This window comes from Procambarus clarkii, chromosome 75 (assembly GCF_040958095.1).
Source record: "Procambarus clarkii isolate CNS0578487 chromosome 75, FALCON_Pclarkii_2.0, whole genome shotgun sequence".
In the NCBI taxonomy this organism is placed as follows: Eukaryota; Metazoa; Arthropoda; class Malacostraca; order Decapoda; family Cambaridae; genus Procambarus; species Procambarus clarkii.
Window position 1 is genome coordinate 2,066,433 of NC_091224.1, and position 13,294 is coordinate 2,079,726.

Here is a 13,294-nt window from a genome sequence, read left to right on the forward strand (position 1 = left end):
CTTCATGCTGCCAGAGTGTACACGTCCAGGCTTCATGCCGCCAGAGTGCTCACGTCCAGGCTTCATGCCGCCAGAGTGCACACGTCCAAGCTTCATGCCGCCAGAGTGCACACGTCCAGGCTTCATGCCGCCAGGGTGCACACGTCCATGTTTCATGCCGCCAGAGTGCTCACGTCCAGGCTTCATGCCGCCAGTGTGCACGTCCAGGCTTCATGCCGCCAGTGTGCACGTCCAGGCTTCATGCTGCCAGAGTGTACACGTTCAGGCTTCATGCTGCCAGAGTGTACACGTCCAGGCTTCATGCCGCCAGAGTGCTCACGTCCAGGCTTCATGCCGCCAGTGTGCACGTCCAGGCTTCATGCCGCCAGTGTGCACGTCCAGGCGTCATGCTGCCAAAGTGTACACGTCCAGGCTTCATGCCGCCAGAGTGTACACGTCCAGGCTTCATGCCGCCAGAGTGCACACGTCCAGGCTTCATTCCGCCAGAGTGCTCACGTCCAGGCTTCATGCCGCCAGAGTGTACACGTCCAGGCTTCATGCCGCCAGAGTGCTCACGTCCAGGCTTCATGCCGCCAGAGTGCACACGTCCAGGCTTCATGCCGCCAGAGTGCACACGTCCAGGCTTCATGCCGCCAGAGTGCTCACGTCCAGGGTTCATGCCGCCAGAGTGCACACGTCCAGGCTTCATGCCGCCAGAGTGCACACGTCCAGGCTTCATGCCGCCAGAGAGTACACGTCCAGGCTTCATGCCGCCAGAGTGTACACGTCCAGGCTTCATGCCGCCAGAGTGTACACGTCCAGGCTTCATGCCGCCAGAGTGTACACGTCCAGGCTTCATGCCGCCAGAGAGTACACGTCCAGGCTTCATGCCGCCAGAGAGTACACGTCCAGGCTTCATGCCGCCAGAGTGCACACGTCCAGGCTTCATGCCGCCAGAGTGCACACGTCCAGGCTTCATGCCACCAGAGTGTACACGTCCAGGCTTCATGCCGCCAGAGTGCACACGTCCAGGCTTCATGCCGCCAGAGTGTACACGTCCAGGCTTCATGCCGCCAGAGAGTACACGTCCATGCTTCATGCCGCCAGAGTGTACACGTCCAGGCTTCATGCCGCCAGAGTGCACACGTCCAGGCTTCATGCCACCAGAGTGTACACGTCCAGGCTTCATGCCGCCAGAGTGCACACGTCCAGGCTTCATGCCGCCAGAGTGTACACGTCCAGGCTTCATGTCGCCAGAGTGCACACGTCCAGGCTTCATGTCGCCAGAGTGCACACGTCCAGGCTTCATGCCGCCAGAGTGTACACGTCCAGGCTTCATGCCGCCAGAGTGCACACGTCCAGGCTTCATGCCGCCAGAGTGTACACGTGCAGGCTTCATGCCGCCAGAGTGTACACGTCCAGGCTTCATGCCGCCAGAGTGTACACGTCCAGGCTTCATGCCGCCAGAGTGTACACGTCCAGGCTTCATGCCGCCAGAGTGCACACGTCCAGGCTTCGTGCCGCCAGAGTGCACACGTCCAGGCTTCGTGCCGCCAGAGTGCACACGTCCAGGCTTCGTGCCGCCAGAGTGCACACGTCCAGGCTTCGTGCCGCCAGAGTGTACACGTCCAGACTTCATGCCACCAGAGTGCTCACGTCCAGGCTTCATGCCGCCAGAGTGTACACGTCCAGGCTTCATGTCGCCAGAGTGCACACGTCCAGGCTTCATGCCGCCAGAGTGTACACGTCCAGGCTTCATGCCGCCAGAGTGCACACGTCCAGGCTTCATGCCGCCAGAGTGTACACGTGCAGGCTTCATGCCGCCAGAGTGTACACGTCCAGGCTTCGTGCCGCCAGAGTGTACACGTCCAGGCTTCGTGCCGCCAGAGTGCACACGTCCAGGCTTCGTGCCGCCAGAGTGCACACGTCCAGGCTTCGTGCCGCCAGAGTGTACACGTCCAGACTTCATGCCACCAGAGTGCTCACGTCCAGGCTTCATGCCGCCAGAGTGTACACGTCCAGGCTTCCTGCCGCCAGAGTGCACACGTCCAGGCTTCATGCCACCAGAGTGTACACGTGCAGGCTTCATGCCGCCAGAGTGTACACGTCCAGGCTTCATGCCGCCAGAGTGCACACGTCCAGGCTTCATGCCACCAGAGTGTACACGTCCAGGCTTCATGCCGCCAGTGTACACGTCCAGGCTTCATGCCACCAGAGTGCACACGTCCAGGCTTCATGCCGCCAGTGTACACGTCCAGGCTTCATGCCGCCAGAGTGCACACGTCCAGGCTTCTTGCCGCCAGAGTGTACACGTCCAGGCTTCATGCCGCCAGAGTGTACACGTCCAGGCTTCATGCCGCCAGAGTGCACACGTCCAGGCTTCTTGCCGCCAGAGTGTACACGTCCAGGCTTCATGCCGCCAGAGTGTACACGTCCAGGCTTCATACCGCCAGAGTGTACATGACCAGGCTTCATGCTGCCAGAGTGTACACGTCCAGGCTTCATGCCGCCAGAGTGCACACGTCCAGGCTTCATGCCGCCAGTGTACACGTCCAGGCTTCATGCCGCCAGTGTACACGTCCAGGCTTCATGCCGCCAGAGTGCACACGTCCAGGCTTCATGCCACCAGAGTGAACACGTGCAGGCTTCATGCCGCCAGAGTGTACACGTCCAGGCTTCATGCCGCCAGAGTGCACACGTCCAGGCTTCATGCCACCAGAGTGTACACGTCCAGGCTTCATGCCGCCAGTGTACACGTCCAGGCTTCATGCCACCAGAGTGTACACGTGCAGGCTTCATGCCGCCAGAGTGTACACGTGCAGGCTTCATGCCGCCAGAGTGTACACGTGCAGGCTTCATGCCGCCAGAGTGTGCACATCTAGGCTTCATGCCACCAGAGTGTACACGTCCAGGCTTCATGCCGCCAGAGTGCACACGTCCAGGCTTCATGCCGCCAGAGTGCACACGTCCAGGCTTCATGCCGCCAGAGTGCACACGTCCAGGCTTCTTGCCGCCAGAGTGCACACGTCCAGGCTTCATGCCGCCAGAGTGTACACGTCCAGGCTTCATACCGCCAGAGTGTACACGATCAGGCTTCATGCTGCCAGAGTGTACACGTCCAGGCTTCATGCCGCCAGAGTGCACACGTCCAGGCTTCATGCCGCCAGTGTACACGTCCAGGCTTCATGCCGCCAGTGTACACGTCCAGGCTTCATGCCGCCAGAGTGCACACGTCCAGGCTTCATGCCGCCAGAGTGTACACGTCCAGGCTTCATGCCGCCAGAGTGCACACGTCCAGGCTTCATGCCGCCAGAGTGCACACGTCCAGGCTTCATGCCGCCAGAGTGCACACATTTCAGCCTTGGTGGCGTCAGCTCCACCGTCAACCAGAACATTAAGCCTTTTACATATGTAATGAACCCAAAATACAGACTTTTAAATAATATGACTATTTATATAACTCTATTTTTGTCATATGATGGAGTTATGTTCACCTGACTTGATATATAAGTTTTGAAGTAAAAAAACTAATTTACTTAGATTCCTAACAAAAAAATATCAAAGTATTACTTTTTAAGTCTATATAAAAACTGGGATAATAATAATAGACAATAATAATAATAATAATAATAATAATAATAATAATAATAATAATAATAATAATAATAGGGGTCACCTGTACATCCTGGAAAAAAATCATTTTTTAAAAATCGATGTTTTTGATAGGTAGAAATCAACTTTTCGAAAAACAATAAAAAAAATATTCATTCATGATTAATAACTTTTTGTGGCCGAGTAATGATCCTTTGGGTCTAATAACCCTTTGTAATTAACTAATTTCTGAAGGGAGCATTTGATGGCCCTTTTTGCGGTCCCTAGACCAATAAAAGTCATCTTCGCGGTCATAAGATCATTTACAGTCTGTGTGTTCTGTGTTAAAGTTTACTGTATACTGACTTACTGAAGTATTCAGTAAACTAGAGTATATCTTGAGATGATTTCGAGGCTTAAGTGTCCCTGCGGCCCCGTCCTCGACCAGGCCTCAACCCCCGGGAAGCAGCCCGTGACAGCTGACTAACTCCCAGGTACCAATTTACTGCTAGGTAACATGAGCATCATGGTGAAAGAAACTCTACTCATTGTTTTCCGTCGGCGCCTGGGATCGAACCCGGGACCACAGGATCACGTGTCCAGTGTTCTGTCGGCTCAGCCGCCGGCTCCCTCCTCCCTTGAGTAGGTTACGGAAATAAACTATAATTGATTGAGCGGTTTAATAAAGTACCTAAAGACTGTTCCTATATTAATTTATCAGGACATAAAATGTTGGAATGTCGGTGTAGAAACTTTTATGACATTTTAATAGTTAAAGGTTTGCTTAAAGGTTGGGGATATGTGGGTCCCATTGACGTCCGTATCTGATATAAAGGTCGAGGAAGACCTTTGACCAAGAGATTATTGCGGCACTCATCCGGGCACTCAAGTTCCGGCCAGTGTCTTGTAAGATACCGCCAGTAGACGTCACTCAAGTTCCGGCCAGTGTCTTGTAAGATACCACCAGTAGACGTCACTCAAGTTCCGGCCAGTGTCTTGTAAGGTACCGCCAGTAGACGTCACTCAAGTTCCGGCCAGTGTCTTGTAAGATACCACCAGTAGACGTCACTCAAGTTCCGGCCAGTGTCTTGTAAGGTACCGCCAGTAGACGTCAACAAGGATGTTACTGACGAATGAACGCCGCTCAGACAATCGCTTCTCATTATTAAAAAAAAAAATCCGAAGAGTTTGAAAATTTGATCTACATTTAAAAATTTAATTTGAATAAATTTAAAAATAATAGACATGCAGTGACGAACTGAGTTATAACAAGAGCGTCACAGTCTCTCAGTTTACATCAGTAATCATGGACAGTAGCCGCTGTCAAGTGTCCCTCACTGTTGACAGTAACCGCTGTCAAGTGTCCCTCACCGTTGACAGTGACCACTGTCAAGTGTCCCTCACCGTTGACAGTAACCACTGTCAAGTGTACCTCACCGTTGACAGTAACCACTGTCAAGTGTACCTCACCGTTGACAGTAACCACTGTCAAGTGTACCTCACCGTTGACAGTAACCGCTGTCAAGTGTCCCTCACCGTTGACAGTGACCACTGTCAAGTGTCCCTCACCGTTGACAGTAACCGCTGTCAAGTGTCCCTCACCGTTGACAGTAACCACTGTCAAGTGTCCCTCACCGTTACTTAACATGGTAGTAAGAAGTAACGCCAGACAACGCTCTAACATCACGCCAGGAGTCATTAACAGACATTAACGTCAGGGGCGACAACCCCGAGTTGTCATCAATGTTGTAGCAGCCATAGAAAAGACTTACGCTTTCATCTTTTTATCCGCTGTGGTATAAGATCTGGTATCATAGTGCCCCCTGTGTTGCGGACGAAATGTATGTGTGTGTCTGTGTTCCCCTGTGTACCGGACGGTCTCTTATTGTCTTCTGAAGATGAGATCACATCTGTGGAGAGGATGCTTCCCCCCCCTCCCCCCACTGACAGGCTCTGTGGGAGATGAAGGGCCTCCAGCATCCACAGCATCACCCAAACGTTGTTCTGGGACACTCAGTTCCATCAGGTAAAGTGAATACAATTGTTCGTGTAAATCTCCCGCCTATAATTGTTGTTAGTTGTATTATTGAACTCCATAAATGTCGAGGACACCTTGGGTCACTCCTCACGTCATCTCTCTACACGCTAAATACTTCCTCTTTAATCTAGTGGGAAACATATACACCACCTTACAAGGAGACATAATACAGTATTATACACTAAAATCACTCATTGTATTATCGGACAAGCATTCCTCATATCTACGACTCAACTTGTTTATAGTGGCATAATTCTGTAATAGAAACTGACTAATTTGGATCTAGTTCTCTATTACTATTTGTAAAATAGTAATATTTTAGTCAGTTGTAAACCTTTTCCAAACTTTCAAGGCTGTTAAACTTTGTAGACCAGATACTTCCATAGAGACAACCTGTAGGCAAGTCATATCAACAAGAATGAAAGATATTCCTGACCTTAATGACTCGAGTGAGAATATTACAAAGAACATTTAAGTGTTCTTCAGCTAATTAGTTAAGTGTTAAGCTGCTAGTTTGAGAGTAATATAGATGTGAGCCTTCCTTGTGTGTTGTCATCCGGGGTGTTGACCATGCACAAGGTGGAGGCAACACAACAGGTCAAGGCTGGAGTGTTAGAGAGATGACCGCTGTGTCAAGGCCGGGAGTGATGAGGAGGATAAGGCCCTCAACATGGCACTGAAGAGAAGCAGGTGCCGGCTCTCTGTGCGTCTCCCACAGCTAAGTTGGTCAAGGAATTCCAGTCAAGGAATTTGAGTTCCTTCCACGTGGGATTAAGAGATCAGCGTCATGCTGATCCAGCCCGGCTGATCTGTAATAACATTCTAGAGAAAGTCGTTAATCTTTGTCTTCTTCTTCAGGTTATCTTGAGATGATTTCGGGGCTTTAGTGTCCCCGCGGCCCGGTCTTCGACCAGGCCTCCACCCCCAGGAAGCAGCCCGTGACAGCTGACTAACACCCAGGTACCTATTTTACTGCTAGGTAACAGGGGCATAGGGTGAAAGAAACTCTGCCCATTGTTTCTCGCCGGCGCCTGGGATCGAACCCAGGACCACAGGATCACAAGTCCAGCGTGCTGTCCGCTCGGCCGACCGGCTCCCAAACCGGCTCCTCGGCTCACAGTCTTGCCCGGCCAGTGTAATTATGACAGCTGGTTGTTATGTATCCCTCTCTCCCAGCTGGTTGTTATGTATCCCTCCCCCAGCTGGTTGTTATGTATCCCTCTCTCCCAGCTGGTTGTTATGTATCCCTCCCCCCAGCTGGTTGTTATGTATCCCTCTCTCCCAGCTGGTTGTTACGTATCCCTCTCTCCCAGCTGGTTGTTATGTATCCCTCTCCCCCAGCTGGTTGTTATGTATCCCTCTCCCCCAGCTGGTTGTTATGTATCCCTCTCCCCCAGCTGGTAATGTATCCCTCCCCCCAGCTGGTTGTTATGTATCCCTCTCTCCCAGCTGGTTGTTATGTATCCCTCTCTCCCAGCTGGTTGTTATGTATCCCTCTTTCCCAGCTGGTTGATATGTATCCCTCTCTCCCAGCTGGTTGTTATGTATCCCTCTCTCCCAGCTGGTTGTTATGTATCCCTCCCCCAGCTAGTTGTTATGTATCCCTCTCTCCCAGCTGGTTGTTATGTATCCCTCCCCCAGCTGGTTGTTATGTATCCCTCCCCCCAGCTGGTTGTTATGTATCCCTCTCTCCCAGCTGGTTGTTATGTATCCCTCCCCCCAGCTGGTTGTTATGTATCCCTCTCTCCCAGCTGGTTGTTATGTATCCCTCTCTCCCAGCTGGTTGTTATGTATCCCTCCCCCCAGCTGGTTGTTATGTATTCCTCCCCCAGCTGGTTGTTATGTATCCCTCTCCCCCAGCTGGTTGTTATGTATTCCTCTCTCCCAGCTGGTTGTTATGTATCCCTCTCTCCCAGCTGGTTGTTGTGTATCCCTCTCTCCCAGCTGGTTGTTATGTATCCCTCTCCCCCAGCTGGTTGTTATGTATCCCTCTCCCCCAGCTGGTTGTTATGTATTCCTCCCCCAGCTGGTTGTTATGTATCCCTCTCCCCCAGCTGGTTGTTATGTATTCCTCCCCCAGCTGGTTGTTATGTATTCCTCTCCCAGCTGGTTGTTATGTATTCCTCCCCCAGCTGGTTGTTATGTATTCCTCCCCCCAGCTGGTTGTTATGTATTCCTCTCCCCCAGCTGGTTGTTATGTATTCCTCCCCCAGCTGGTTGTTATGTATCCCTCTCCCCCAGCTGGTTGTTATGTATCCCTCTCCCCCAGCTGGTTGTTATGTATCCCTCTCCCCCAGCTGGTTGTTATGTATTCCTCCCCCAGCTGGTTGTTATGTATTCCTCCCCCAGCTGGTTGTTATGTATTCCTCTCCCAGCTGGTTGTTATGTATTCCTCCCCCAGCTGGTTGTTATGTATTCCTCCCCCAGCTGGTTGTTATGTATCCCTCTCTCCCAGCTGGTTGTTATGTATTCCTCCCCCAGCTGGTTGTTATGTATTCCTCTCCCCCAGCTGGTTGTTATGTATTCCTCTCCCCAGCTGGTTGTTATGTATTCCTCCCCCAGCTGGTTGTTATGTATCCCTCTTCCCCCAGCTGGTTGTTATGTATTCCTCCCCCAGCTGGTTGTTATGTATCCCTCTCCCCAGCTGGTTGTTATGTATTCCCTCTCCCCAGCTGGTTTGTTATGTATTCCTCTCCCAGCTGGTTGTTATGTATTCCTCTCCCCCAGCTTGGTTGTTATGTATTCCTCCCCCAGCTGGTTGTTATGTATTCCCTCTCCCAGCTGGTTGTTATGTATTCCTCCCCCCGAGCTGGTTGTTATGTATCCCTCTCCCCCAGCTGGTTGTTATGTATTCCTCCCCCAGCTGGTTGTTATGTATTCCTCCCCCCAGCTGGTTGTTATGTATTCCTCCCCCAGCTGGTTGTTATGTATTCCTCCCCCAGCTGGTTGTTATGTATTCTCTCTCCCCCAGCTGGTTGTTATGTATTCCTCTCCCCAGCTGGTTCTGTTATGTATTCCTCTCCCCCAGCTGGTTGTTATGTATTCCTCCCCCAGCTGGTTGTTATGTATTCCTCCCCCAGCTGGTTGTTATGTATTCCTCTCCCCCAGCTGGTTGTTATGTATTCCTCCCCCAGCTGGTTGTTATGTATTCCTCCCCCCAGCTGGTTGTTATGTATTCCTCCCCCAGCTGGTTGTTATGTATTCCTCCCCCAGCTGGTTGTTATGTATTCCTCTCCCCCAGCTGGTTGTTATGTATTCCTCTCCCCCAGCTGGTTGTTATGTATTCCTCCCCCAGCTGGTTGTATGTATTCCTCCCCCCAGCTGGTTGTTATGTATTCCTCTCCCCAGCTGGTTGTTATGTATTCCTCTCCCCAGCTGGTTGTTATGTATTCCTCCCCCAGCTGGTTGTTATGTATTCCTCCCCCAGCTGGTTGTTATGTATTCCTCCCCCAGCTGGTTGTTATGTATTCCTCCCCCAGCTGGTTGTTATGTATTCCTCTCCCCAGCTGGTTGTTATGTATTCCTCTCCCCAGCTGGTTGTTATGTATTCCTCCCCCAGCTGGTTGTTATGTATTCCTCTCCCCAGCTGGTTGTTATGTATTCCTCTCCCCCAGCTGGTTGTTATGTATTCCCTCCCCCAGCTGGTTGTTATGTATTCCTCTCCCCAGCTGGTTGTTATGTATTCCTCTCCCCAGCTGGTTGTTATGTATTCCTCTCCCCAGCTGGTTGTTATGTATTCCTCTCCCCAGCTGGTTGTTATGTATTCCTCTCCCCCAGCTGGTTGTTATGTATTCCTCTCCCCCAGCTGGTTGTTATGTATTCCTCTCCCCAGCTGGTTGTTATGTATTCCTCTCCCCAGCTGGTTGTTATGTATTCCTCCCCAGCTGGTTGTTATGTATTCCTCTCCCCAGCTGGTTGTTATGTATTCCTCTCCCCCAGCTGGTTGTTATGTATTCCTCTCCCCAGCTGGTTGTTATGTATTCCTCCCCCAGCTGGTTGTTATGTATTCCTCTCCCCAGCTGGTTGTTATGTATTCCTCTCCCCCAGCTGGTTGTTATGTATTCCTCTCCCCCAGCTGGTTGTTATGTATTCCTCTCCCCCAGCTGGTTGTTATGTATTCCTCCCCCAGCTGGTTGTTATGTATTCCTCTCCCCCAGCTGGTTGTTATGTATTCCTCTCCCCCAGCTGGTTGTTATGTATTCCTCTCCCCCAGCTGGTTGTTATGTATTCCTCTCCCCAGCTGGTTGTTATGTATTCCTCTCCCCCAGCTGGTTGTTATGTATTCCTCTCCCCCAGCTGGTTGTTATGTATTCCTCTCCCCAGCTGGTTGTTATGTATTCCTCTCCCCAGCTGGTTGTTATGTATTCCTCCCCCAGCTGGTTGTTATGTATTCCTCTCCCCAGCTGGTTGTTATGTATTCCTCCCCCAGCTGGTTGTTATGTATTCCTCTCCCCCAGCTGGTTGTTATGTATTCCTCTCCCCCAGCTGGTTGTTATGTATTCCTCCCCCAGCTGGTTGTTATGTATCCTCTCCCCCAGCTGGTTGTTATGTATTCCTCCCCCAGCTGTTTGTTATGTATTCCTCTCCCAGCTGGTTGTTATGTATTCCTCCCCCAGCTGTTGTTATGTATTCCTCTCGCCCGCTGGTTGTTATGTATTCCTCTCCCAGCTGGTTGTTATGTATTCCTCTCTCCCAGCTGGTTGTATGTATCCTCTCCCCCAGCTGGTTGTTATGTATCCTCTCGCAGCTGGTTGTTATGTATTCCTCTCTCCCAGCTGGTTGTTATGTATCCCTCTCTCCCAGCTGGTTGTTATGTATCCCTCTCTCCCAGCTGGTTATGTATTCCTCCCCCAGCTGGTTGTTATGTATTCCTCTCCCAGCTGGTTGTTATGTATTCCTCCCCCAGCTGGTTGTTATGTATTCCTCCCCCAGCTGGTTGTTATGTATTCCTCCCCCAGCTGGTTATGTATTCCTCCCCCCAGCTGGTTGTTATGTATTCCTCCCCCAGCTGGTTGTTATGTATTCCTCTCCCCCAGCTGGTTGTTATGTATTCCTCCCCCAGCTGGTTGTTATGTATTCCTCTCCCAGCTGGTTGTTATGTATTCCTCTCCCCCAGCTGGTTATGTATTCCTCTCCCCCAGCTGGTTGTTATGTATTCCTCTCCCCCAGCTGGTTGTTATGTATTCCTCCCCCAGCTGGTTGTTATGTATTCCTCTCCCCCAGCTGGTTATGTATTCCTCTCCCCCAGCTGGTTGTTATGTATTCCTCTCCCCCAGCTGGTTGTTATGTATTCCTCTCCCAGCTGGTTGTTATGTATTCCTCTCCCCCAGCTGGTTGTTATGTATTCCTCCCCCAGCTGGTTGTTATGTATTCCTCTCCCCAGCTGGTTGTTATGTATTCCTCTCCCCCAGCTGGTTGTTATGTATTCCTCTCCCCAGCTGGTTGTTATGTATTCCTCTCCCCCAGCTGGTTGTTATGTATTCCTCTCCCCCAGCTGGTTGTTATGTATTCCTCTCCCCCAGCTGGTTGTTATGTATTCCTCTCCCCCAGCTGGTTGTTATGTATTCCTCCCCCCAGCTGGTTGTTATGTATTCCTCTCCCCCAGCTGGTTGTTATGTATTCCTCTCCCCCAGCTGGTTGTTATGTATTCCTCCCCCAGCTGGTTGTTATGTATTCCTCTCCCCCAGCTGGTTGTTATGTATTCCTCTCCCAGCTGGTTGTTATGTATTCCTCCCCCAGCTGGTTGTTATGTATTCCTCTCCCAGCTGGTTGTTATGTATTCCTCTCCCAGCTGGTTGTTATGTATTCCTCCCCCAGCTGGTTGTTATGTATTCCTCTCCCAGCTGGTTGTTATGTATTCCTCTCCCCCAGCTGGTTGTTATGTATTCCTCTCCCCAGCTGGTTGTTATGTATTCCTCTCCCAGCTGGTTGTTATGTATTCATCCCCCCAGCTGGTTGTTATGTATTCCTCCCCCAGCTGGTTGTTATGTATTCCTCCCCCCTCTCCCCCCCCTCCCCTAGCTTAAGGTTGGGGAAGAGGAAAGGCTCGACCAACAACCCCTCCCCCCACCACAACACCCACAGCCCCCACCACCACAACACCCACAACCCCCCCCCCACCACAACACCCACAACCCCCACCACCACAACACCCACAGCCCCCCACCACCCCACCACAACTACCACAGCCCCCCCCCACCACAACACCCACAGCCCCCACCCCACCACAACACCCACAGCCCCCACCCCACCACAACACCCACAGCCCCCCACCACCACAACACCCACAGCCCACCACCACAACACCCACAGCCCCCCACCACCACAACACCCACAGCCCCCCCACCACAACACCCACAACCCCCCACCACCACAACACCCACAGCCCCCCACCACCACAACACCCACAGCCCCCCACCACCACCACAACACCCACAGCCCCCACCACAACACCCACAGCCCCCACCACAACACCCACAGCCCCCCACCACCACAACACCCACAGCCCACCACCACCACAACACCCACAGCCCCCCCCACCACAACACCCACAACCCACCACCACAACACCCACAGCCCCCCACCACCACAACACCCACAGCCCCCCACCACCACAACACCCACAGCCCCCACTACCACAACACCCACAGCCCCCCACCACCACAACACCCACAGCCCCCCACCACCACAACACCCACAGCCCCCTCCACCACAACAACCACAGCCCCCCACCACCACAACACCCACAGCCCCTTCCCCCACCACAACACCCACAGCCCCCCCCACCACCACAACACCCACAGCCCCCACTACCACAACACCCACAGCCCCCCACCACCACAACACCCACAACCCCCCACCACCACAACACCCTCAGCCCCCCCCCACCACAACACCCACAGCCCCCCACCACCACAACACCCTCAGCCCCCCCCACCACCACAACACCCACAGCTACCACCACAACACCCACAGCCCCCCCACCACCACAACATTCGTCTCTCACCAACCAAAACAAACTCATTCAGGATGTTTTTTCCTTCCGTCGCGTCACAACAAAATCATTTTGTTTCTTCTGAGAGAAAATTCCTCTCAAGACCAACATTCTGCTGCCTTCTTTATGTAGGCTAGCGTAGGTAGCTACTGGCCTTCCCTTAGGCTAGCGTAGGTAGCTACTGGCCTTCCCTTAGGCTAGCGTAGGTAGCTACTGGCCTTCCCTTAGGCTAGCGTAGGTAGCTACTGGCCTTCCCTTAGGCTAGCGTAGGTAGCTACTGGCCTTCCCTTAGGCTAGCGTAGGTAGCTACGTGCCTTCCCTTAGGCTAGCGTAGGTAGCTACTGGCCTTCCCTTAGGCTAGCGTAGGTAGCTACTGGCCCTCCCTTAGGCTAGCGTAGGTAGCTACTGGCCTTCCCTTAGGCTAGCGTAGGTAGCTACTGGCCTTCCCTTAGGCTAGCGTAGGTAGCTACTGGCCTTCCCTTAGGCTAGCGTAGGTAGCTACTGGCCTTCCCTTAGGCTAGCGTAGGTAGCTACTGGCCTTCCCTTAGGCTAGCGTAGGTAGCTACTGGCCTTCCCTTAGGCTAGCGTAGGTAGCTACTGGCCTTCCCTTAGGCTAGCGTAGGTAGCTACGTGCCTTCCCTTAGGCTAGCGTAGGTAGCTACTGGCCTTCCCTTAGGCTAGCGTAGGTAGCT

At 52.4% G+C, this 13,294-nt stretch overlaps 2 protein-coding genes across 2 annotated transcripts; both read left to right on the top strand.

The window, feature by feature from the left end:
* The first annotated feature begins 212 nt into the window (after nt 1-212).
* LOC138356923 (uncharacterized PPE family protein PPE24-like) lies at nt 213-2,861 on the top strand. The gene has a single exon (XM_069313456.1). It carries the CDS (start codon nt 213-215, stop codon nt 2,859-2,861), a length of 2,649 nt encoding a protein of 882 aa, XP_069169557.1.
* Nucleotides 2,862-2,866: 5 nt separating this feature from the next.
* On the top strand, nt 2,867-3,394 carry LOC138356924 (uncharacterized). The gene has a single exon (XM_069313457.1). It carries the CDS (start codon nt 2,867-2,869, stop codon nt 3,392-3,394), a length of 528 nt encoding a protein of 175 aa, XP_069169558.1.
* The last annotated feature ends 9,900 nt before the right edge of the window (nt 3,395-13,294 follow it).